We start from the raw sequence: 25,221 nt of genomic DNA, 5'->3' as shown, positions 1-25,221 counted from the left end.
TTCTCTATAATTGTCAAAAAGCTACATGTTTTTGAACGAAATTTTGAAAATTAGGAAATGAATATTTTTCTTTACAAAATTGATCATTTTTCACTAAAAATTGGAAAATGTATGAAAATATCGAATTTTCAAATGGTTTTAACAGAAATTTTGATCATTTTCAAAAGAATTTAGGTCAAAAATGTACTAAAATTTGAATTTTTTCTTACATTTTAGATACTCGATATGATTTTCAGAAAAAATTAGGTGGGAGGAAACCTGAAACATTTGGGATTGTTGTTTTGGCCTAAGACGTTTCCTATTAAAAAGAAGAAAATTTTTTTACTATTTTTTAGACATTTTAGAACGTTAATCGTTGATTGAACACATTAAAATACTTTTTATTTTAATTATTTCAAATTTTTAAGTCAAAATTTTAATAAAATTTCACAAAATAAAAATTTAAGAAAAAATATAAAATTTCATTAAATTTTCGATAGATAATGCATTTTAAAGCAAGTTAGGTTCATATCTAATATAATTTTAATTTTTAATGATAATGTTCAAAAAATCGTTTTTCTAACAAAAATTACCAATAAATTTCAAAAATTTTCCTTGTTTTCAAAAAATTTTTCAAATTAATTTTTGGAAAAGAAAAATAAGTCAAACCGATAATTCAAATCCAATAACATAGAAAATAATTTAAAATTGAACAATTTCATAATGCTTCCATACAAAATAGTACTAAAAACGAAAATCTATATAAAATTTTTATATCCCCCATCCCCCCTGGTTCTTATTTTAAAAATGAAACTCGAAACAGAAAAGGTTTTCGGAACACCCTAAAGCATTCGAAGCAAATAACATGTACACATTCGTGCAATGTGGGAATTCTTCGTCGAATCACCGTTGCTATTCTTGTCGTGTGCGTTCTCTTATTCGTAATATATTGATAAATTTTTCAATTTCGCCATGAAACGCAAAGCTACTCTCGAGGACTACGGCTTTGCAGCATCGAAACGCCTGAAGACACCTTGTAAAATTTCTGATTTACCGAATGAAGTGAGTTTATTTTTATCCTAACCTTAAAACCAGCATCGCTCATGAAAATTTTGCATATTTTTCAGATGTTACGTGAAGTTTTCAAACACTTATCGATTAACGATCGTTTAATTGCTAGACGTGTTTCTTCATTTTGGATGGAGTTGATGAACGAGTACTTTCAAGACGATAATACACTTCGTCTCGCTAATTATTGGGACTTTTCTCCAACGGGATCTCTGTACAAAACATTCCAAGCCAGATTGTCATCCACAAAGGCAAAGCGAGTTTTTTCACGATTTTCGATTGTATGGTGTTCAAAGGATAAATTCATCGATTTTGTTAATTTCATCAAATTAATTGGAGATGAGATCCGTTTTCTTCGCATTTCCTACAGCTCAACCATCGAATCCATTAATGATCTCTACGTCAACTTACCCAATCTTGAGTCTTTGGAAGTTTGTGAAGAAGCATTGCCCGATGTCTCTGCCTTTCCATGCAACCTGAAGTCGATCAAAATAACAAGCCAATTCACGCAACTCGAAAAATTACCGGACATTCAGAAATTTGCGTCTCTCGAGCATTTTAGCACCAAATCTCTTGTCATCAAACAAAATACAGATGCTCTTGCGCCATTCCTTGACCCGAAATTGAAGACATTATTGGATTCTATCCTTGGCGACGACGTTCATGGGTCAAATATGATTAAACTGGATACAGCTTTCAACTTTTGTGGAGAAGCTAAATTAATTGCAGACGACATTACCGAGGTCCGAATTGAAAATAAGATACTAAATGTTGCACCATTGACTGATTTCAACAATTTAAAGGTAAATTCATTCTTGACTTCAACTAAAATTTTCTTCTGAAAAAATTTTTTTTAACAGAGATTAGAGTTTTACATGAAAAATCAACCTGTTATCCATTTCGCATCTTTAAACGAGGGCATTCAATTTCCCAGTGTCGAAAAATTGCAAATTAGCGGGAAAAAGTTTTCAAACGGAATGCTAACGGATATTCCGATTTTACTACGAAAATTTTTCAATTTAACATCATTGACTATTGGATGGAATGTAACAGTTCAAGATTTTCGGACAATTTGCGAGCATATGCCTAAATTGGAACATTTGAGATTCTCAGCCTCTAGAGTAAGTGATTAAATGGACAAATAATTTCTCAAAATTTATTATTTTTGCTCTTCTCAGATATCGATCAATACTCTTTTTGACCGAAACAATTTTTCACTCAAAGATCTAAAATTGCTAGAATCGCTTTCGGTTCAAACAAAACCGGAAATTTTGTTTTCAGCTCAGCTGACATGGCCTTCTCTTCCTTATTTGATGATCGTAGATCTAAAAGGAGAAGGATTCCGATATCTTGATGAGAGTTTCTACGCTCAAATGGCCCAAAATTCTCCAAATATAAAGGAATTTGAAATTTATTACAACAGAAATTCAGTAGAAAATGAGCCCTCAAAATTTTTTCCGTTACTCCAGTCTTTAAATTTAAAAGTTCTAAGTCTTCCTGGTGAAGGTGCAAATAATTCAATCAATAACAACAACGTCCTTATTGAATACGTAATCGCACATTGTAAGAAATTGGAGGTAATTGACTTTTTCTTTCTATAAATCAATTTCCTTATAAATTTCTTTCATTGCTTTTCAAGCATTTCAAGATTTTCGACGATAACGAGATTTCTTTGGCACAAGAAATTCGATTATTCAGAAGTTTATCGAAACTAGAAACAATAGCGTCTGAGTCTATGGATACCGAAACGTTGTTTAGAGTAATAGAACGCTGGGAATTTAGAAATTTAAAGAAATATTTGGCTGAAACAATTCACGTGTACAAAGATGTGCCCGGAACGATTGCATACCTGTACGACAACGAGATCCCTCATTCGAAGCGCATTCAAATGGAAAAGGATTTTGAAGCCAAACATAAAGGACATTCCATGAAAAAGTGGTACATTGTCTTACATGATTATTTAAAGATGAGCTTTTTGGATGTTTGTTGTATTTTAAAATATTTTACGACAAAATAATTCATTCAAAAATTAATTAAACTTAATTTTTCAACTTAACAAGATTTTTTTTTCAACGCTTTTAAATAAATTTTAAAAGTTTCTTGTAAAATTCTCGATCGCTCATTACAGAATAATTTTCTTACATTCCAAAAAGATTATTTTGTAAGCCCATTACAAATAAAATTGAACACTTTTTTTCCATAAAGAAAGGTAAAAAAAAATTAATTAGAAGATTCGATAAAAATTACTAAATTCTCAAAATAAAGGCGATCCGATTTTTTGTATTATGATTCACTTCAAAATATTTTTTGAATTATTTATTATTTTTTGAAATTTATTTCGAACTTTTTGTCCCAAAAAACTTTTTTTCGATATGGGAAAATCAAATCATCAAAAAAATTAAAAAATAATTTTTGAAAAAATTAAAAAAATAAAGTGTAAGTTCAATGATTTTAGAAAAAATTTTTTAGAGAAGAAAATGTAATAAAAATATCGTTTTCAATACAAAGATTTGAAAAATGAAATGTTAAAAAAAATCCTGAAAAAAATTGGAAACCATGATTTTATCGTAAACAGCATTTTTCAGTTAAAAAAAAAATTTATTCACCTTATACCTAAGGCGAATAAATTTAATATTTTCATTTTTTGTCCTTTTTTTTCATTTTTTCGAGGGGGGGTGGGGATTAAAAAATAAATATTTTTGAATTTCTTTTATGTTTTTTTTTACGTTTTTATACGTTAAACGTTGATTTTTAACATTTATTTAATTTTAATTGTTATTATTTTAAAGTTTTGAACTTAAAAGTCAAGAAAAATAAAAATCTTCCAAATTAAAAATTGTAAAAAAAATGTCTCAATTAAGCAAATTTCTTTGGTTTTTTGTATGATTTTACCATAAACATTACTTTTTCATGATTTTATAATATAAAAATTTAAAAATATGTCAAAAATACTTCTTTTTTTTAATTAATTTTTATTTTTCCCCCTGAATTTTTTTGACAAAATCGGGGGGGGGGAGACAAAAAATGGATATATTAAATTTATTCACCTAAAAAAATAAAAGTTTTATAATTTTCCTACCTAATTTTTTTCGAAAATTCTGAATGTGAAAATTTTAAACAAATAAATTAAAATATAACAGCCTAAGATAAAGTTCAAACAAGAATTTGTACAAAAATTATTTATTTAATTCAAGATTTAATTAATTTTTATCAAAACAACTAATAAGTTTTTTTTCTGGACGGAATGAATTTTTTCGATGACTAATTTTCTCACAATCGCACTGCTTGAATATGTGGCTCGCCTCGATCGCCCAACAAATTTTTGACTTGCGCCACACACGTATGCCTCACATGATGTCTCTCGTCCCTGGCTTGACACCCGTTGAGAAAACATTTTTTCGCCGCCTTCATAAAACTCGTAATTAAATTCGAATCACCTCCATTTGGTCCAATCAAGTAGCTGCATTGCAATTTCTTGTTCGTCATATCCTTCAGGCAACAATCGATAAATTCCGAATTCGATGAAATCAGTTCGTTCATCGCTTCACGATCAATGGACAACTCTTCCGCCAAAATACCCGTAACGTAAATGTCGTCAATCCAAAAGTACGGCGTCGATTCGGAGGCCAAAGCGAGATCATGAGCTGTTTTGATGTTTGTGATGTAAAACCATCCGGACAAGTATGAAGGATACGTTGACGCTGCAAATTCGTCTCGTGTCACATACCATTTGTTCTGTTTTTCTCGACGTACGTGTTGGTCACTCAACACAAATCCCTTCAGAAAGTACTCTTGCTCGTTTTGATCGAGATTTTTCAGCATCTCATGGATCCGGAAGAAATCCACAACGATGTCGTCGTCCATTTTGATGATGAACTGAGCATCTCTGGCCTCGGTAACAGCAAATCGTAGTCCCATGACGTGCTTGTACGTCAAATTTCGGTAGGCATCGATGAAATTTCCTTGCAGAATGTCTTGAAAACGATTTGCTTCGTTGTTCAAAGCTCTCTGTGTCATGTAACGTTCCTTCGGTGGTATTTCTGACAGCAAAAATACTCGTTTGAGCCCGAAAGCAAGAAGTTCTTTGCTTGAAATCGCTTCCCGGTGCTTCGCACGAAGATGATCATGTCCAACGTAGGAGTGAATAATGATGATTCCTAAAAAACTTTTCATAAAATTCGATTAAAATCAAGTAAAAAAGTATAAAAAATTACATTTACCGGGTTTTCACCTCATAAAAGTTGAGATTTGGCTTCAGGATGTAGTGAAATTCATCTTTGAGATCGATTAAGCGTTTTTGATTCAGCTTCACATCCTCACTTATTTCAATTTCTATGCTTTGTAGATGATTTGAGGAGTTTCTCAGTTGAATTGCACGTATCAGCAGACAAGAAATCAGAAATACTATGAGGTAAATCACCGATCTTCGGACGAGTATTCGCATTTGTCTAAAATCTGGTTTTATTTGAATGATGGTTTGGATAAAAAAAAATAAAAAATCCCTCTTGCCGTTGTTGAAAGTGAAAGAAATTAATTAAAAATCAATAATTTTCTGTGAAATTGAGAGAGAAAAAACCTTAGAAATGTTGTCCGCCTACATAACTACGATAGTTGGACATTACTGAAGAATATCCAGATCAAAACAAAAATAAAATTAACAATTGTAGTCGTATGAAAACAAACTCAACTAGAGTCTTCTTAAACAGGGTTCGCAAAAAAAAACATTTACTAAAAAATTCTATTTTTTTTTAAATTAAGGTTTTCTCGATTTTTTTTTAACTTTTTGTCGCTATCAAAAAAGTTCAGAATACAAAAAAAAAATTTTTTTTTTTTCATTTTTTTTAACTAATTTTTATAAACATTTTTCAATGATATTTTTTTTAAATTCAATTTCGAAATATTTATTTTTCTACCAACATAACAGGTTCTAAACATAAATTTTCTTCTCTAAAAATATTTTTACAAAATCATTGAGCTAAATTTTTTTTATTTAAATTTTTTATGGTTTCGCTTCAAATTTATTTCGAGTTTTATGACCCACAAAATTTAAAAAAAAAATTAAAAATTAGTTTAGTAATTGTAGGAACAAAATTTTTTGAGAAAAAATTGATAAAAAACAAATATGATAAAAAAACAGCTCTCAAATTTTTTTGAAAAAAATTCAATAATTTTTATGAACAATAATTTTTGAGAAGAAAATCCATGCTAAAATACAATTTTAAGTACAAAAATTTTGATAAATTAAAAAAATTTGAAAATTTCTTAATTTATAATGGAAAAGCCCAAAAAAGGTCTATGATTTGAAAAGGATGTGATTTTTAACTTTTTTTTTATTTTGCTACATTGGATTTAAAATTTTTTAAAATGAGACACTAGACAAAAATTTTAAAAAATTGAAACGTCCTAAAATTAGAAAAAAAAAATTTAAAAAAACATTTTTTGTTAAAATTTTTACAAAAGTTTTCTTATTTCTGCTAGAAAAACTTATTTTTTACATTATCTTACATATCTACTTGTCACAAATCAATCATTTTTGCTGAAAAATGCAGTCAGTGGTTTACATTTTCGAATATCTGCTTTGTCGGAACGCGAATCTTCTCGTTTCCGCTTCTTCGAATTTGACGAATTTGTTGGTGTTAACATGGAGTTTCCGGCAATCTCTTGTCTCTCTTGTTGCTGAAGCTTCTTCGCAAAATGATAATCCATATGTTCAATGATATCCATCACAAATTTTCCACATTCATCACATTTGATGCCATTTTTCGCGATTTCTTCTTCATCCTCGGCTTTTTTGAAGAAATTATCGATCGGTTTTAACGTATTTTTACTAATGGCCTTCTTTTTAGCGTTACTCGAATTCGCGACGGACTTTACAGGTTGCGGTGAAAATTTTGCTTTTTGCTCTTCGCGAAACTTTTGACGTTCCTGATGTGACAATTGGAGGGCAAAATGGTAGTCTTTGTGTGCCGACATCTCTTCCTCGAGAATTTTTCGCTTGCAAATCTCACATTGGATGAAAACGGGCTCGATTTCTGGCAGATTGATGTCTTCTTCGTCACTTTCAGGTAAGAAAATGTCTTCGTCACTTTTATTGGACTCGTTGTTGGTAACGTTATTTTCCGAGTTTTCGTCGTGATATTCGTAATCCACGCTTTTTTGATCTTCATTGTCAGAAAAATGGCTGGGTTCGTTGTTAGAATCCATGGAAGTTTCATCAAAACTTCGCGAATCTTCGTCTTTGACATCGATTTTAACGGATTCTTCTGTAGTTTGGTGATTTTTGAACATATTTTTCAATGAAGAGTTTGATTTCTTCAGTTCTGCGACAGTTTTGGAGCTAGTTGACGGTCCTGCTTCATCAATATCGTCTTTTGTTTCTATCGGAGTTGATTCTTCTTTACGTTCTTCCGTACTTAGGCGCTGTTGTTGCCTCTTAAACATGCTTTCGAGCAACGAATTTGACTTTTTGAGCGGTGCCGCACTCGAAGGTCCTGCTTTCTCATCCAATTCTGTCGAGAAACTTTTCTTTTTACGCGCCATAATTTCATTTAAACTCGTTTCCGAGCTATTACTAGCCGTCTCCTCAGCTTTTTCAATTTGTTTCTTGAACATTTCCTTCAACGTGCCACTTTTCGTTTGATCCTCGAACTTGCTCACACTGATTCCCAGGAATTTGATGTGATTGTTGAGCGTTCCTGCGTTTTCGGGTTTTGTAAATTGCGTCGTATTCCGTTTGATGACTTCAAGCGCGTCTTTTGCCAGCAATTCTGGCTCGTAATACTGCAATGGACCGGATCGAGAGCTGGAAATGTCTTCCGAACCGATGGTTTGCGTGAAGCTGATGATCATTTGCTTCGCTTTTCGATTATTTTCCAAGGCATCTTTCTCCATTCGTTCACAAATCTCCGTCGCCAGCTCCAATAACCAGTGATTGAGGCTTGCTACACCAATAATTGCACTTTTTCCGGGAAAGCGTTTGCAGCAGGCGATGCTCTTTGCATTGTATCGACATTGTACGTGTTCCAAATCGACTCCTCGTGATATCAGGTAGAGCCAATTTCTGCAAAAAAAAAATAATTTTTATATTAAAACATCGTTTTTTGGATGAAAAAAGTCGCTCTTACCCATTTTTCTCGTCAAATTTTTGTAAAAGAGTATCTTTTGGAATGGCTCGCAGCTCAGACATCAGTTTAACTTTCAAAGTTTCACACACTTGTTCACCAAATTTGCCTCCCAATCCCTTAACTTTCCCCACTGGCAGTGTCGAATACAATTCCGGGACCTTTCGCACCGGCAACAACGTTTGTTGGTTCGGTTTGTGCATGCCAGCCGTGAGTTTCGCCAATATTTTGTTGTGAAAAATCCCGGCCGAGCACTCATATCCCGTCTTTTCCTTCACCGTTGCTCGAATATCATTCACAATCGCCGCTCCAATCAGCAATTTCAAGTCGCTCCGTTTCAAGGCGTTCCTTTCGTATTCCGTTTCATTCTCAAAAATCGGTTCATCTTCGAAATTTCCGCCGCATCGACTCGTAAGCTCTTGCACAAAGGTGCCAATGTTGTCGTAGCCCACGGCATGCGTGGCTCCAAACTTGCTGGCATCCAATTTGAACGTTCCGGTATTCATTTCGCGCAATTTCGCGTGAACGGACTCCGTGATGTCGAGATAGGCTTCGTCGACACTCGCACGTTCCAGCAACGGACTAAAAGTCCCGAGTACTTGAGCAACTTCCTTTCCGGCATCACGATATTTCGACAAATCGGCTTTGCCACGAACGTTGGGGACTTTGCAGAGAATGATGTCGGGACAGTGTTCCTTGGCTTCGTCACCTCGCATGTGTCGCGTGACTCCAGCAGCTCGGGCGGCATAATTGACTGCGATAATTCCACCGCCGCGCCACTCGTTGTACTGAACAACGGCAATGGGTTTGTTTTTCAGCTCGGGATTTAGCTTTTCCTCGACTTGGCAGTAGAAACAATCCATGTCAACGAGGACAATCACTCGGTCGTACTTGTTCTCGAGGTTTACGTAGCTTTTTGACATTTTTAAACATTTAAAATTAGCAAAATTGAGGAACAAGAGAAAAAGTTGTTTTGTTTACATTGGAATGCCGCCTGAATTAAGAAGAGGATGGTGCAATTTTTAAAGTTGTTTCACGTCTTTTGATTGAGGCCGTTACAATTTTCTTTATTTTTCAAGAAACAAATTCAGAAAATTAAAAAAATTGTTGAAAATTTTAAATTTAGATGAAAGAATTTTACAGAGAAAATTACAATTTTTACAAATTGTCTTCGAAAAATTTTTATTCTATCGACTGGAAATTAGGAGGACGAGTTTTAAAACAAACCTGATGAAACTTCAAAGGACTTGTCCCCTTTTTAGAAGACAGTGATTTTTTGATCTTCATTTTATAATTTTTTTTATAATTTTTTTCAAGAATTTTCCAAAATATTTTTTTAAAAAACAAATAAGGCCGCTCCAAATTTTTTTTTTTTTTGAACTTTTTGTCCCATGCCCCATTTCAAAAGCCGAAAATCCAATGAGGCAAAATAAAAAAAAAAGTTTAAAATTTCATCAAAATTGGTCTTTTTTTCATATTTTTTCAAGGAATTTTACAATTTATTTTTTTAAATTTTCAATTTTTAAGAATTTTTGTATTTAAAATCGTATTTTAACATGAATTTTCTTCTTTAAATTTTTTTTTTAAATTATTTTTAAAAATTTTTTGACAGTTATTTTTACGAAATTTTTGTGATAAAATTTTTAACTTGAAATACTCTGAGATCAATTTTAAATTATCAAATATCAATAAAATAAACTAAAATATTGATTAATGACAAAAAACTGTTAAAATTTTGTCATTTTGTATGAAAAAGTATTTCAAAAATTTTTTTTTTTATTTTGCCCCCCCCCCCCCATTTTGAAAAAAAGTTTTTGGGACAAAAAGTTCGAAATAAATTTGCAGCGGCCTAAAATTATTTTGTTAAAAACTGTATTTTAGCATGAATTTCGTTATTTTAGATAAAAGGCCGCTCTAATTTTTTTCGAAATATTTGTCGAAATCAGAAGTTCTAAAAATAAAGAAAAATTACCATTTTTGAGATATTTCCCCACTTTTTTCAGAAGTTTTTGAAAAAATTTTTTACATAGGTTTTTGCAGATTGTTTTGGCTGTTATTTTTTATTATTTTTTTTTATATTTAATTCTTCACTTTAAATTATATGAATTATATGAAAATAATTATTTCACTTTATGTCAATCCCCCCCCCCATTTTGTCGATAAAATTCAGGGGGAAAATGAAAAATATCTAATTAAAAAAAGGAAAATTTTTGACATTTTTTGGTACTTTTTGATTAAAAAACGATAAAAATAGCTAATTTTATTTAAATATTATTAAATATGAACTTTAATTCCTTTAAAACACATTTTCTATCAAAATTAAGCTGAAAAAAAGTTGAGTCTTAAAATTTAAAGTTTTTATTACTGAAAATAAAATAATTAAATATTTTGACTCTTACAAATCACCAAAAAATTGAGCACGAGTAATTGATTCAAATTCCCTTTCTTGTTTCAACTTGTTTCCACTTGTTTCAACATTGGAAATTTTTTGAACAATGCGAGTAAATCGTTCATTTAACATTGTAATGGCATTCCTAAACACTAAAAAAAAATAATTAAAAAAAATAATAAATTTCCTTAAAGAGCTTTTCTTACCCAGAGCTTTAGGGGAGTTTTCCGTAAAGATTGAATTGTCTCCGCATTGGCATAAATATCAGTAATTGCGTTACAATGTTCATCAAGCATTATCTCTTCTGGCGTATAATTGGACATTCTAAGAACAGTAAAATATTTTAATTGATGAATGAGAAAACTGCTCAACTGATAATTAAATCGACGTCCGACTCCGAAAGTTATATTCCGTAAATTGGGACATTTCTCGAAAAGTGTTTTGAGAGCGTTCTTCGAAAGGCGCTTGTGACAAAACATTAATTGAAGTGTCTTGAGATTCGGGAACGGTGTCATCGCTGCAAAATAGTTGTAGTGAACTTTTATTTTATTTTCACAGAAGTCAGTATTAAGTTTGAATGTTGATAAATGCACCGAAGCGCCAGTTTTTTCGAGAGCTCGATTAATCGTCTTCCAAAAGTTACAAAAATCGGAGTCCCAATATAGAATTTGAAGTTTTTTCAAGTTGGCGAAAGATTCGAGAAAGCTGCGCAGGCAATTTAAGCAGGTTTTGACGATTCTGCTGACGTCCAACACTTTTACGGTCTGATTCGGAAGAGCTTCGTGAGACTTTAGAAAGCAAAAAACTTGTGCCGCACACGACACTGGAAAATATTTGAACTGAAGTCCGAATTTCTTCAAGTTTGGCATGTCGTGAAGCCATTTTAAGTCAAATTTTGAGCCATTTAGCAATGAAACGTCCAACGAATGCACATTTGCTAGATTGATGCATGCCGGAAGAGGCCTCAGGATATCAGAAAACGATTCTGTGTAGATATGGTAAGAGATAATTTCAGTTTGACGTTGCAAAAATTTCACATCTACGACGTTCTGACGCAATTTCAGCCGTTTTAAGGACAAATCCCGAACCTCATACAAATCTTTCAAGCTTTCATACATATTCATACTTTTTATTCCTGTGATCTTCTGTGGACACGCTTTTAATAAAGCTTTTGCTTGCTTAGTGATGAGATTTTTGACTCTTAAAGTGATTTCTTGAACGTGTGGAAATTCCGAAAAGTCTCCTTTGTATTCTTTGTCATTCAATGTAGAATAAATTGTGAGACGTTTCACACTTGGCCAAACCAGTTGCCATTGACGCATGTTGCACAACAAAATATTGTCTTTCAATTTGAGGACCTCAACTTTATCGAAAGTTTTGATGAAAAGTTCAGTCGTTTCGCGATTCAAAAACTTAAAGGGCAAATCTTTGATGTATGTGACGGTTTTGCCTAATTTCTGGAAAAAATCCGGAATAAATGTGAATTTAGTTGTGTGACCAACGAAACGTCCGAATTTCATCCCGGAATTCGTGTAGAGCTGAACGAATTCTTGATCTGCAGTGACTGGCCATCCAGAAACATCCAGAATCCAGTGTTTGTTGTATTTTGCGGTGTTGTCGATCATTTGGAGGAAAGTTTTGTTCAGCAAGCGACATCTTTTCAACGATGTGGCATCAAGAAAGTCCAAAATACGATATTTGAGCTGAAAGTTTTGAAATATTTTAGGAACTGTGATTAAAATTTTGGAGAGGAAAACTTACTTCAGCTGGCAAATCCATCAAAAAAATTTGTTGATACTTGAATTTCTTCGTTGGTTGAGTTAATTCGTCCATTTTTCAGCAATTTTGTTCAATTTTTAGACGTTTTTCTGTTTTTCAGTGAAAATTTTTAACAAGCGTCCTAAAATGGTGTCTGCGTTGTGATATCAAGATAACGGTTTGTCCCTTTCAGACTGAATTTTCTTATCACACTTTTGACAGTCGTGGTCCGTTACTCCATCCGCCATTGGTGTTTATCGTTTTAACTTCGACGCTCCTTCAAAAATTTGTATTTTCAAGAAAAATATCAGAAAAAAATTGTAGAAAAAAGTAAGAACCGACCATGGAGGCTCCCGTAATGCTCAAAGTCATGTTCCAAGGAAGCATTTTGAATGATTTACCGGCAGAAGTAAGATTTTTCTCGAATATTTGACTCGCCATTGCTCAAATAATTTCCTTTTTTTCAGCTCAAATATCGTATTTTGGATTTGCTTGATGCCTCATCGTTGAAAAAATGTCGCTTGCTGAACAAAAATTACCTCAATTTGATCGATAATTGCGAAAAATATACCAAACATTGGATTCTGGATGTTTCTGGATGGCCAGTCACTGCAGATCAGGAATTCGTTGAGCTCTACACGAATTCTGGGATGAATTTCGGTCGTTTTGTTGGCGATACAAATAAGTTTCTTTTTGTACCAAAACTCTTCCAAAAGCTTGGAAAAACCGTCAAACATCTCAAAAATTTGCCCTTTTCCTCGATGGATCGCAAAACAACCGAAGCAATGATCGAGACCTTCAACAATGTCGAATACCTGAAGATGACCGACAACATTTTGCTTTGCAACATGAAACGCTGGGGATTAGTTTGGCCGAGTGTAAAGCGCCTGTCAATTCTCTGTGGGGGACGAAATGACTTGGCTTACAAGGGAAATTTCTCGGAATTTCCAAATATTGAAGATATTACCATCGGATTCTTCAGTTTGTTGCTCGGGCCGGCTCTAAAGTTGATCAAATTGTGTCCTGAGAAGATCACCGATATACGAGAAAAGTTAATTTTATTATCAGACTGCGATCCTGGTCCAGAACTGGTAAAAATTGATAATTTAAAACTCAAGAGACTCAAAATGCGATACGATGCCGAAGATGGCAAAGACGTTTTTTTGCCCACACAAAATGAAATAACCTCGTACGCGTTCCGCACACAAGTCAGTTACCGAATGAGCCATTATGAGTACGGAAAAGTACTGCCGGAACACATTGATCTCCAGTATGTTCACGATTTGCAACTCGAATTGATGTGCGAGTCTCCAATATGGCTGGATTGTTTGAAAAACATGACAAATTTGGCCAAACTCAATGTCACCTTGATGCCAGAGTTCCGTCATTATCGAAGCGACGAGCTGAAAACGTGTTTTTTGCAACATCACTGGGTCGAACTGAACACAAAAGTGACAAAACTGGAACTGGATACCAGGGGTTTACCTGAAACGTGTCACAAATGCATTCGAAATTTTGTCTCCTCCTTTCCAAAAGTGCAACATCTAAGTTTTACTGGTGTAGCATTTGAGAATCTTAAGGATTTTCAACATTTTTGGAAGATGGTAAACGACGTTTTGAAGAAAACAGGCATGGCTCAGCACTTGATTACTTTCCGCGTATATTTTTCTGATTACGAGTCGGCAGTGGACTCCTCCGAATACAATTTATTCAAAATATTGACACCCCTTCCGATCGCCATTGACGTTGAACTTCACATGAAACTCACAAAACTCACGCAAAACAACTTGCACATGTTATGCAAGAAGATTCCTGCCGTCAAAAAATTAATAATTGGAATAAAACCTGATATGGACTTCAACTTGACTGGTTTTCTCATCAGTCAACTCAAGTATTTGAAATATTTGAAGTTGTCTCATTATCCGAATGGATTTTTCGACGAGAACTATGTGGAACATGTTGCAGGTCCAGATCTTATCGATACTTTGCTAAAAGTCGATTTGAAGCTTTGGGTAATTTTTTTTATTTTATTTATATTAATTTTTAAGAAACTTTAAACATTTTTTTGAGTTTTTGTTCCAAGATTTTATTTCGTGATGAAGAACAAAATGAAAAAAGGTTTTGAAATACTTTTTCTAATAAAATTTAATTTTTCTAAGCCGCTTCAAAACATTCAGAAAAAAATATTTAAAAAATATTCTGTAAAAATTTTAAAATATTTAAAAAAAATCTGAACAAAAATCGATCTTGTGCAAATATAATTTTTATTTCAAAAATTTTTCAGAAAAAAAATTAAATTCTTTAAAAATTATAAAAAAAAAATTCAAAAACTTGGTTATTTTTTATGAATAAATTTTAAAAATGGGACAAAAACTTGAAAAAAAAAATTAGAGCGCTCTTAATGAAAATTTGTTTGTCTTACAGGAATTGGAGCTAAAAATTCAATGCGAAACTGAAGATGTTTATCCATTATTTGAGAAATTTCCCACACTCAAAAAATTAAAAGTTTTCAAGAAAGGCATTTCAGAAGAAGATGACAAAATCACAGAAGTGGATAGAACTGATTTCTACAATCACATGAAAAGCAGACCAACATAGCGATTTAATTCTAAAAAAAATAAGATTTTGACAGATTTTCCAACATTTTTGTTAATGTTTCAAGTAAATACGATCAGTTAAAGGACAATAAATTAAATTTAATTTTCACTGTTGTCAACCTTTTTCTTCTGCAAGTCCTCAAAATAACACGTATGAGTAATTCCAAAAAGATTTGCATCTTCTTCTTGCTTAAACTGTACTACACTTTTCAACGATGGAAACTTTTCGAACAATTGAAAAATATCGCTCTCTTCACAACGTATTGGCATGTCCAAATACTGAAAATAAAAATTCAATTAGAAATATTTTTTGGTAAGCGAATAAATAAATTTAAAATTTTAATTTTTTGTCCCCCGTAAAAAAATACTTTTTTGAATTTTTATTTGTTACTTTTAAACGTTCTTTTAACGCATTGAACGACGAAATAAAATTTTTAATTTGTTTTTCATATAAGGCCGCTCCAAATGAAAATAAAAAAAAAGTCCAAAATTTTTGAAAATAAAATAGGGGGGGGCAAATTAAAAAAAAAATTTTGAAATACTTATTTTCATACAAAATGACAAAATTTTAGCAATTTTTGATCGTTGATCAACATTTTTGTTGTTTTTTAATAATCTTCTTTGAAACTTTCAAATTAAAAATTGATTTAAGATCATTTTATGAAATTCAGTTATTTTATGAAAAATTTTTTAAGAGAAGAAAATTCAAGTTAAAATATGATTTTCAAACAAAAAATAAAATAATTGAAAATTTTTTATAATTTTTTTGAAAATGTCTTGAAAAATTATGAAAATACAACAAAAATCGGTAATTTTTGATGAAATTTTTAACTTTTTTTTTATTTTGCCCCATTGAATTTTCGAATTTAAAATGGGGCATCGGACAATACTATTGAGTTTCATTTGGAACGGCCTAAATTTCCTTCTCAAAAATTTATTTTTATAAAATTACTTACCTTATTTCTCAAATTATTTTTTTTATATATTGTTGTTTAATTTATTATTTTATAATTTGCAAGAGAAGATAATTAAAAAAGAACAAAAATTTTAACCAACGGTCAAGTATTTTAAAATTTTGTATTTCAAACCTTTTTTATCTTCATTTGCGTGGCTTATTAAGAAGGTATAAATTTTATTTTCAAAAACAAAGTTTTTCAATGGAATTTTATTTTATTTGAAGCGTTCTTATTGAGTTCGAATTTTTCTAAAGAGAATAAAAGAACAAAAAGTCTGTAAAAAACTGAAGCGATATTAACTAATTTCTAAAAGTCGTAAAATATTTTTTTTAAAATCATGTTTGCTTTATTTTACATATGTATCGGTTTAAACATGTTACTTCTTTGTCTAAGGTATCACATTCTAAAAAATAAACTTTTTTTTTATTATTAAACTACAAAACAGAACAAAAAGGGGCATTAATTAAGCAGTTGTTACTTTCACTGCACCTTCTCCGCCGGCTTCCCACTTTTCACACGATCAATTCCAATTTGTACCAAGGCACGGTTCTCATAGCACCACGAAACCATCGCAACCGCTCCACACAGCACACCGACCAGCAAGTGATAGATGATCGAATGCGGCAAAATGTTACTTTCGGAAAATTTACACGTCAGCCCAACGACAAGCAAGACGGCGGCGAACATTTTTCCGGGCAACAAGCCTTGCAGCGGTTTCATTTGCACCGTATTGAACTGCTTTGTGATGTAATTTGTGCTGTAACTGATGCGGAATACCATGTTGCAAATGTTGGCGAGAATAAAACCAACGGGTCCGAACATATTTGTCAATTGGTACGACAACAGCAGGAAGGTGACCGAAAAAATTGCCATATAATAGTTATATGCATCGATCTCCTTGCTAGTTTTCGTTGCGAAAATGTATCCCTCGGTCACGCCATTGACGGCAAGTAGGACAATAGCGACGCAATGCCAACGCAAGAGTGTTTCAGGCAAACCGCCGGACACGAAATCAGCTCCTCCGTACAACAAAAGGAGTGTTCCTGCATAACTTTGGCCGAAAACGAGACCTAGAAGGCCGATCGATGTTACGGCACGACAAACCTGAGAGAGGACAGTGGCGGCTTCGAGTACTTTGTTCTAAAAAAAAAATGAAAATTTATTAAAATATTAAATTTTACTTGAAATGAGGTAAGAAAATTATTTTATTCTTTTTGTTAGGCAACGTTTTTGGGCGTTAAAACGATCATTTTTACGTTAGAATAGTATAAATTTATATTATTTTCTAATTTGAACTCAAAATCGAAGAAAATTCGAATAAAATTTCTTAAAATAGGTACTTAAAATTTTTGTAAAAAAATAATAATTTTTGTCACATTACTTTTTTTTATCTAAATTTCAGAGCATATTTTGTATGATTTTTAGTACCTAAATTTTAATTAAAAATTAAATTTTAATATAAAGAGTAAATTTTAATAAAAACTATAATTTTCAAGGGTTTTTTCATCAAAAAATGCAGAAATATGTCAAAAGTTTTCGCATTTTATTTTTTTACCATTTTTTTTAAATTTTTTAAAATATTTTTTTTTTGTCACAAAAACAAAAATAAATATAAGATGCGAAAATTTTTGTTGAATTTTTGATTAAAAATACCAGTTTTGTTTAAAATCATACAAAAAATGTTAAAACGAAAAATCTAATAGACACTAGATGAAAAATTTCTTTAGTCACGTGACCTATATCGTATTTAAAAAAATCATTTTTGGCCGATTTTTTATAAATTTTCTTCGATTTTTACTTAAAAATTTGTAATTTACGTAAAATAAAATTAGTTTGATGTAACTTTTCATCAATTTACAGTAGAAGTAGAATGAAAATAATTTAAAAGTTTTTTTACCCAGAGTGTAAAAATGTCAAATAATAAAATTTGATCGCCTAATAATGAAAAATATGAAATTTTACTGAAAAATTAAAAACTTACTCTTGGTTGATCTTTCAACGCGACATCTCGCGCAATAGTTTGCGTGTAATAAAAGTAACAACTGTCCTCGATGGGGCGAAATATGAATCTAGCAGCAAGACTTCCCATGTTATTCACGACATCATAAGTGGCTTGTTGGGCAAACGACAGCACCGGCGAAATAGTCATCACGTATTTCTCGCCTTCCGTAAGAATTTGCTTCAAAACACCCTGTTTGACGAAACTCAAGACAAGCACTTGCAAATCCTTATTGAAACGCGGCTCGTCGTCCGTCCACACGCACGGAATCATCTGCGTGACTCCCGTAAAGGGAAAATCTTCCATGTGATCGTAGTACGGCCCGAATTTCTCGAGAGCTAGCGTCTTGTCGTTGTCGTTCTTCTTCACCATCTCGCGGTATTCCTTCAATTTTCGGATGTAATAATGGAAGAACGCGTAGTTCCCGATAACGATTGTCGCCGCACTCGTGAATTGCGCCAAGCCGAATGCCATGATCGCCATATTTTTGTCATACAAAATGATGCAGACGAAAATGATGGAACGCGTCACGATGTGTAACGTGTCTAGCACGACCTTCAGTTTGACGAAACAGAACACCTGGCCGACGAAAATGGGCGCCTCCGCAGTCAATTCGAATACGCACGAAATCGCCATGAGCATTGCCGAGAACACGTATTGCTCGTAGTGCAGGTCACCGACGGGCGACAACCAATTTAGCCAGGCATACACCACGGGGAATGACACAAGAGCGCAGATTGGAACCCTGCAACGATGAAAAATTTAATGACGTGTCCCTCTTTTGACTCGCGAAAAAATATTCGAACTTACGTGATCCACATTTGATTGATTAACTGGGGCCATGTCGATTTGTTCTTGTGCTGCGTGGTCGTACTGAGGGCGGCACGGCTAATTGCTTCCTTCGAGAGAAATAGCAAAGTACTCTCGATGAGCAACAGCCGCACATTCATGATTCCCAAGACATCGCGACCCACGAAACGCACAATGAAGGCGTTGATCGTGAACGAAATAAATCGACAGAAGATCTAAAAAGAGAAAAATCTTTAGTTTTTTTCTAAAAAAAAATCTTCAAGGATGACGAAATATGCTCAAAATTGTGTCTCACTTGGAAGAGAATCGAGAATGATGCAGTTTTTAAACAAGTATTTAGGATATTTCGTGCCATTTCTACGTGGTTCGAAATGCGTAAAAATATTTGGGGATATTTTTGATTATTTTTCAATTAATTTTCACTACATGACACGTCGTTAATTTGCGGAAAAAATTCAAGATAATTCGTCAGAAAAAATTCATTTGTGTTATTGTGTTGAACGCGTAAACAAATTTTTTGACAACAATTGGTGTTGTTCATAAACAACGTGATTGCTGCTCAGTGGTTGTAAAATTAAGGAGCTAAATGGACGTTATAAAAAAAATTAAGAAAATTAACAATAAAAATATAAGTGAAATTAACAAGCTTTAAATTTTAAATTAATTTAATTAATTAATAAATTTTAAATGGTTGTAAAATTAAGGAGCTAAATGGACGTTGAAAAAAAATTAAGAAAATTAACAATAAAAGCTTTTAATTTTTAATTTATTTAATTAATTAATAAATTTTAAATGTTTTTACCGCATATTAAATTATTTTTGAAAAAATGCCGTATTATTTATTTTAAACAGACAAAATAAAAAATCAAAAAATTTCCTAAAATGACTTAAATTATTGATTGTTTTTGTATTTTAAATAAAAAAGTTAAAGTTAATCATTTGAAAAAAATAATAATTTTTTTTACGTAAATTTTTTTTTAAACTATTTTTTATAATTTTCAAAAGTTAATGCATACCAAAAATAGTGAACAAAAATTGAACAAAGATGAAGTACAAAAATCATTTTAATTCAAAATCTTAAAACGATGTTTCTTATTATAATTTTCATATAAAATTGATAAAATTTTAATTACTCTTTTTTTTTTGTTTAGAGTTTTTGAAACAAATTTTATTTAAAAGGCAAAAAATTTAAATACAATAAAAGCTTCAAATATTGATTAATTTTTTTAAAAATTTGTTAATTTTGACTATTACCTAATTTGTATATTGAGTATTTTTTTATCAAATGAAACCAATTTCTAAAAACAAAAATTTTAGGAATAAATTTAAAAATAAAATTTAATTACAATTTTTAAAAAATTTTTAGTTCTTGACATTTTTTCTTCGTTTTCACACTTTTGACGAATTTAATGAAAAACGCTTTTAATTACCTAATTTAGTCTTCCAAATAATTTTTTTTTCTTCTCCAAAAATTATTTTCATAAAATTACTAAAAATATGTTCTCAATTTTCATTTTAAAAAATTTAAATTCTCTTTACTTGATATTTTGAAAATTAATTTTTTAGCTAATCAAAAAAGACAAATAAACAAAATTAAAAATGTTAAATTTCCGTTATTTCTTGTATGAATATTTCATTAATTTATTTTTATATAATTTTTGTTATTTATTTTATTTTTTAATTAAACAAAAAGACTCAAAAATTTCGAGCCTTTAAATTCTTTTTTTTTAGTCACTTGAGAAAAAAATTAATTTATCGCAGTTACATAAATAAATATCTCTTCTCAAATACCATTCAATTGTAAATTTTCGTCTATTATCTCGACAAATAAACGTGCAAATTTTATCAAATAAAAATATTTTCACGTCTTATCTACTTTTTAATCCATCTTTACGATAAGGAAACTACTTTAAACTTTTATCACATGTAGTTTTGTGTCGAAATTTGCGCACAAATCAACTATCATCTACTTTGTCAATGCTATCCGAGATAAAGATTTGATCTGTGTGTCAACATGCATTTGTGTCGTCGTTCTCTCTTCAATGAGTTCACGCGACGGAAAATCACCTCTAATTGTTTGCTCATCGTAAATATTGATTTGAGCAAATAAATAAGGTAGTAAATGAGTCACAGAAGCTGATTTCTCCTTACCTTCGATAGGCAGCTGAAGCTTGCTTTCTTTATGCTTGATTCCAATACATTTCGCCCCATTCGAGTATTAACACCGAGTTGAAAGTAACTTTTTCCGTTTCCCAAAAATAAAAATTTCAAATTTCTTGAAGTAACAAGTTGCTTCGATTGCAGACACTTGATAACTGAGGGTTTGACAGTCGTTTGGTGCGCCTTATATGGAGATTCGTGACTTCGTCTCACAAGATTTTTTTTCCGCTGCTGAAAGATCCTTATTTGTACTCCTTATCTCGCCATACGAAGAAGATTGTTATCAAATTGTGCATCTTCTCAAAACACGATCTGTGGAAGTTTCTACGCTTTCGTTCTTGTTTTGTTTTGCGCTGACTAAATTTATTGTTTATCCCTTATCAGTGTATATCATATTTACCTCGTTTCTTCAAATTACGAAAAAATAATCACTTTTTCTTAGATTGCGACATTGTTTCGCGGAATTAAGATTTGGCTTCGCGTGAGGTCGTAACAGCTATGACACGAAAAGTTTGAGTGAAAATTTTTTATCCAAATTGTTGCGAGTTGCATTTTTTTATTCTTTTTGATTTATGAGACATGACCTTCACCTTACTGATGTTTGTTCAACTAAATTTTTCGCTAATCTCACGTCTGCCAAATGTTGATTTGAAATTTAAATACTTTGTGTCGAAATTCCGGATGTTTCGTCGTCATTTTTGAAAAAAGGCTCGTTTTTTGGCTTTTTTCCTTTGATTTAATCACGGATTGAAGTTTTTTCTCAGGAACCAAACTCATTTCAAACTCAAACCCAAAATTATATTTACCCCAAGATAATAAGAAAAATTCTCAAATAAGTCAATTTTATACATTTTTTGAGTAATTCTACAAATTTTAATTTTTAAATTGTAAAATTTCCCTGTTTTTCGCTTAAAAATTCAAAACTAGGTACTGTATGCAAGACTTTTTCCAAGACCATAAAAATTTTTTTTTTTTTTTCAAAAAATATTTTTTAAGGTTTTTTTTTTATTTTCTAGAGAAAAATTGTTTATATTCATGAGTTTTCTTATTTTTTTCATATTTTTTCCATGATTTTACATGAGGTGTGAAAATATTCGAGATCTTAGGGATCCTAGGAGCTCGAATTCCGTTGACCTGGATGCAAAAACATTAAATTTCGAATTTTTTTCGAAAACAGACTAAATAAATAAATTTTTTATACATTTTCAAAATAGCTTGAAAAAAAATTGAAAAATAAAGTCTGATGCCCCATTTTACTTCAAATTCAATTTTTCTCGAGTTCATTTAAACAAATTCAAATATGAGGCAAGTTCGTTTTTAGTGTGACTTTGATGAAAAATGTTATTTTTTATTCAAAAAATGCCCAAAAATATTTTTTTCAACGAAAAATAATTTTTAAAATGATTTTTGAAAATTTATTTTTGGAAAAATTACAAAAACTTAAAAATTTTTAAATTTTTTCACTTAAAATTATAATTTTTTCTTATTTTTTTTTAATTTATGAAAAATTCAAAATTAAAAAAAATAAAACAAAAAATTACCACTTGAATCGTTGCGGAGTTCTTGACTGCGCAATTTCCAACGTTTCAGTAAATGTCAAATTACGGGACATCTTGCAGTGGCAACCCTCATTTGTTGATGTTTGATTGTTGTTGGACCGCATCACTCGCGAATTTACGATGAAAATGACCACGAAACCGGCTCTGGTCCTCGATAATGGAGCATTTTTCGCCAAAATTGGTCTTTGCACGGCTGCCAGTCCCAAGTAAGTGTCAAAATTCAACGTTTTTCATTAAAAATCTCACAAATCTCTTGCAGAGTTTTTCCAAATTGCATCATGAAAGCCAAATCGGAACGTCGTCGTGCCTTCATCGGAGGCCAAGTGAGTGAATGTCGCGACGCATCCGGTCTTTACTACATTCTCAGCTTCCAACGCGGTTTCCTCATCAATTTTGACATCCAGAAAACGTTGTGGGACTACATGTTCAGCAACGATTGTTGTCCCGTGCCGCTGCCAGAAACGCCGGTAATCATCACAGAGCCCGTCTACAACTTTCATTCCATCCAAGAAGCCGTGACGGAAATATTTTTCGAAGAATACGAAGTTGAGCATTTGATGAAAGCCACGGGACCTGATCTGGCAGCTTATAATTACACAAATGACCCGGCAAACGAGTCGCCAAAGTGTTGTTTGGTCATCGAATGCGGCTACAGCTTCACCCATATCGTGCCAATTGTCAAGGGAGAGAAACAGAAGAAAGCCATCATCCGCATTGACGTCGGCGGAAAAATCCTGACAAATCACCTGAAGGAAATTATCTCGTATCGCCAGTTAAATGTCATGGACGAAACGTATGTCATCAATCAAGTGAAGGAAGACAGTTGCTTTGTGTCGCAAGATTTCAATGCCGACATGGAAATCGCTCGAAAACGCTATCCCGAGAACACAATTGTGCGGGAATACGTACTGCCCGATTTCACGACACTCCAGCGGGGAATCCTGCGTGAACCAACGAAGAAGCAGGACGAAGACTACCAAACGCTGAAAGTGAATAACGAGCGATTTGCTATTCCGGAAATTCTGTTTCATCCGTCGGACATTGGAATTAATCAAATGGGAATTGCGGAGGCGGCAATGCATTCCGTAAATTTGTGTCCCGAAGAAGTGAGACCGCATTTACTAGCAAATATCGTACTATGTGGAGGCTCTTGCTTGTTTGAAGGATTAAAAAGTCGCTTGTTCCGGGAAATAAGGGCATTGGCACCGGATGAGTATGATGTTCAAATAACGCTTTCAAAAGAGTGAGTTTTGAAATATTTTTTTAAGGAAAATTTTTTTGACGTGATTTTGTTTTTTTTAGTCCTACTACGTATGCATGGCACGGAGGAAAAATGTTGGCAAAATCGGATGACTTTTTGGAGAAATGCATTTCGAGGAAGGAATACGAGGAGCATGGCAGCAAAATATGCCTAGAAAAATTTGATATTTGAATAAAATGAGTGAAGTTAGGATTTTAAAATATAAAAAAGCAAATGGGACTGTAAAAAGTTTTTAAAATTAGGAAAAAATTACAAACATTTTATTTTATTTTTATTCTTAAAAGGATTTTCTTAAAGAAACGCAATGATTTTTAATAACTTTTGAGAATTTTTTAAGAAAAATAATCAAAAGTTAAAGTTTTCTTAAATTTTTTATTTAAAATTAATTTTAAAAAATTTTCCAGGACTAAGCTCCCGTGTATTTTAAAAAAAAACTTTTATTTTTGCTCCTTTAGTTTTTTTTTATTCATTATTGCATCAACGGAAAAATTTACTAGATTTTATTTGTTTGGCCTTTAAGTTATTCGATTTAAAAAAAGGTTTGAAATTGGTTGGTATTTGAACAAAAATTTAAAAAAATCTTGACTCTTGTAAAGCTGAATGAGTATTTTTTTTTATAAATTTTTAACGCTCAAAAATTTATATTTTAAAAATTGATCGAGTGTCAAGTAGAATAAAATGTTAAGTTTACCATGAATTTTTTTTTTTCATGAAATTTTGAGCCTTTTAAGATTTTACACGTTTATGAAATGTTTTCTTATTTCTTTCTTCTTCTCTTTAAAAAATTCCTATTTGTATTTTTTCTTCTTCAAAATGAACAAAGTGTTCCTCCATTTTTACTACCAGTTGGATCCTTGAAGCCTGACATCCAATTGGAACAAAATTAATGGCTCAAAATATTTTTTTATGCACAATGATGTCACAATTCCTGAACAAACCTCTCCAATTTTCTTATTTCTTGAGGAAATCTAAAATAAAGACAAAGAATTAACTATAAATCAACCCCAATCACCTAAACTTTTTTCAACGATTTTTTGAAAAACGTCTGTCAAATCGGGGCATGAACTTCTGACGTATTGCAAAATTAATTTTTCGTTAATTTCTCGTAAAATAAAAATTTAGTAAGAAATTAAAGGGTTTTGAAGCTTTTCGAATGCTTTTTTCTCTTAATTTTTCCACTTTTCATTGATAATTTTCCGGATTTTCTCGTTTCAATCAAACGTCTGTTTTGTCACTCACTTCTTTGAATAGGAGATAATAGGGTAATCTCAAATATGGGGCATATTTATAAAACGTCGATTATCTACATTTTTCGCTTTAAAAATCAAAATATGCCAAAATCATGACGTTTAAATGTCAATCAAACTCTCAAAAACTCTAAACTTTGAGAAATCTTTAAAAAACTTATTTTTGAGGGCCTTATTTAAATTTTTTACTTTTTACTAAATTTACTTAAAAATATAAAAAAAAATTATTTGAGTTTTCTATTTAAGTCATGAATAAGTGCTCTAAACTGAAATGGGGCACTTTCAAATGTTTATACATTTAGGTGAATTACGAAAAT

The 25,221-nt window shown here is 31.7% G+C and overlaps 7 protein-coding genes across 9 annotated transcripts; 3 read left to right on the top strand and 4 right to left on the bottom strand.

Moving 5' to 3' along the window:
* Nucleotides 1–874: 874 nt before the first annotated feature.
* Nucleotides 875–3,203, top strand: LOC134831986 (uncharacterized). Its single transcript, XM_063845842.1, has 5 exons — nucleotides 875–1,041; nucleotides 1,107–1,850; nucleotides 1,908–2,168; nucleotides 2,226–2,624; nucleotides 2,687–3,203. Exons 1-5 carry the CDS (start codon nucleotides 952–954, stop codon nucleotides 3,062–3,064), a joined length of 1,872 nt encoding a protein of 623 aa, XP_063701912.1. The 5' UTR covers nucleotides 875–951; the 3' UTR covers nucleotides 3,065–3,203.
* Nucleotides 3,204–4,213: 1,010 nt separating this feature from the next.
* Nucleotides 4,214–5,652, bottom strand: LOC134831214 (beta-1,3-galactosyltransferase 5). Of its 2 annotated transcripts, XM_063844887.1 has the most exons (3): nucleotides 5,624–5,633; nucleotides 5,268–5,502; nucleotides 4,214–5,212 (listed from the first exon to the last, which is right to left on the bottom strand). In XM_063844887.1, exons 2-3 carry the CDS (start codon nucleotides 5,489–5,491, stop codon nucleotides 4,318–4,320), a joined length of 1,119 nt encoding a protein of 372 aa, XP_063700957.1. In that variant the 5' UTR covers nucleotides 5,492–5,502; nucleotides 5,624–5,633; the 3' UTR covers nucleotides 4,214–4,317. The 2 variants fall into 2 exon arrangements, with proteins under 2 accessions (XP_063700957.1, XP_063700956.1); XM_063844886.1 differs by having other exon boundaries at nucleotides 4,215–5,212; nucleotides 5,268–5,652.
* An 874-nt stretch (nucleotides 5,653–6,526) lies between these two features.
* Nucleotides 6,527–9,140, bottom strand: LOC134831094 (DNA polymerase eta). Its single transcript, XM_063844740.1, has 2 exons — nucleotides 8,172–9,140; nucleotides 6,527–8,107 (listed from the first exon to the last, which is right to left on the bottom strand). Exons 1-2 carry the CDS (start codon nucleotides 9,089–9,091, stop codon nucleotides 6,571–6,573), a joined length of 2,457 nt encoding a protein of 818 aa, XP_063700810.1. The 5' UTR covers nucleotides 9,092–9,140; the 3' UTR covers nucleotides 6,527–6,570.
* Nucleotides 9,141–10,476: 1,336 nt separating this feature from the next.
* Nucleotides 10,477–12,471, bottom strand: LOC134831597 (uncharacterized). The gene is made up of 3 exons (XM_063845372.1): nucleotides 12,319–12,471; nucleotides 10,764–12,260; nucleotides 10,477–10,709 (listed from the first exon to the last, which is right to left on the bottom strand). The coding sequence occupies exons 1-3, from the start codon at nucleotides 12,388–12,390 to the stop codon at nucleotides 10,683–10,685; spliced, it is 1,596 nt and encodes a 531-aa protein (XP_063701442.1). The 5' UTR covers nucleotides 12,391–12,471; the 3' UTR covers nucleotides 10,477–10,682.
* A 101-nt stretch (nucleotides 12,472–12,572) lies between these two features.
* LOC134830551 (uncharacterized) lies at nucleotides 12,573–15,010 on the top strand. Its single transcript, XM_063844068.1, has 3 exons — nucleotides 12,573–12,724; nucleotides 12,783–14,327; nucleotides 14,740–15,010. The coding sequence occupies exons 1-3, from the start codon at nucleotides 12,659–12,661 to the stop codon at nucleotides 14,911–14,913; spliced, it is 1,785 nt and encodes a 594-aa protein (XP_063700138.1). The 5' UTR covers nucleotides 12,573–12,658; the 3' UTR covers nucleotides 14,914–15,010.
* A 1,179-nt stretch (nucleotides 15,011–16,189) lies between these two features.
* Nucleotides 16,190–21,005, bottom strand: LOC134828345 (protein RFT1 homolog). 2 transcript variants are annotated; one of them, XM_063841284.1, is made up of 4 exons: nucleotides 20,829–21,005; nucleotides 18,678–18,892; nucleotides 17,850–18,612; nucleotides 16,190–17,008 (listed from the first exon to the last, which is right to left on the bottom strand). In XM_063841284.1, exons 1-4 carry the CDS (start codon nucleotides 20,886–20,888, stop codon nucleotides 16,349–16,351), a joined length of 1,698 nt encoding a protein of 565 aa, XP_063697354.1. In that variant the 5' UTR covers nucleotides 20,889–21,005; the 3' UTR covers nucleotides 16,190–16,348. The 2 variants fall into 2 exon arrangements, with proteins under 2 accessions (XP_063697354.1, XP_063697355.1); XM_063841285.1 differs by lacking the exon at nucleotides 20,829–21,005 and adding an exon at nucleotides 18,973–19,121.
* Nucleotides 21,006–22,483: 1,478 nt separating this feature from the next.
* Nucleotides 22,484–23,904, top strand: LOC134830608 (actin-related protein 6). Its single transcript, XM_063844145.1, has 3 exons — nucleotides 22,484–22,602; nucleotides 22,656–23,639; nucleotides 23,699–23,904. Exons 1-3 carry the CDS (start codon nucleotides 22,517–22,519, stop codon nucleotides 23,826–23,828), a joined length of 1,200 nt encoding a protein of 399 aa, XP_063700215.1. The 5' UTR covers nucleotides 22,484–22,516; the 3' UTR covers nucleotides 23,829–23,904.
* The last annotated feature ends 1,317 nt before the right edge of the window (nucleotides 23,905–25,221 follow it).

Source organism: Culicoides brevitarsis, chromosome 2, assembly GCF_036172545.1.
Source record: "Culicoides brevitarsis isolate CSIRO-B50_1 chromosome 2, AGI_CSIRO_Cbre_v1, whole genome shotgun sequence".
Lineage (NCBI taxonomy): Eukaryota > Metazoa > Arthropoda > Insecta > Diptera > Ceratopogonidae > Culicoides > Culicoides brevitarsis.
The sequence above is the reverse complement of the archived record's forward strand: the minus strand, read 5'-3'. Positions and strand labels throughout refer to the sequence as shown.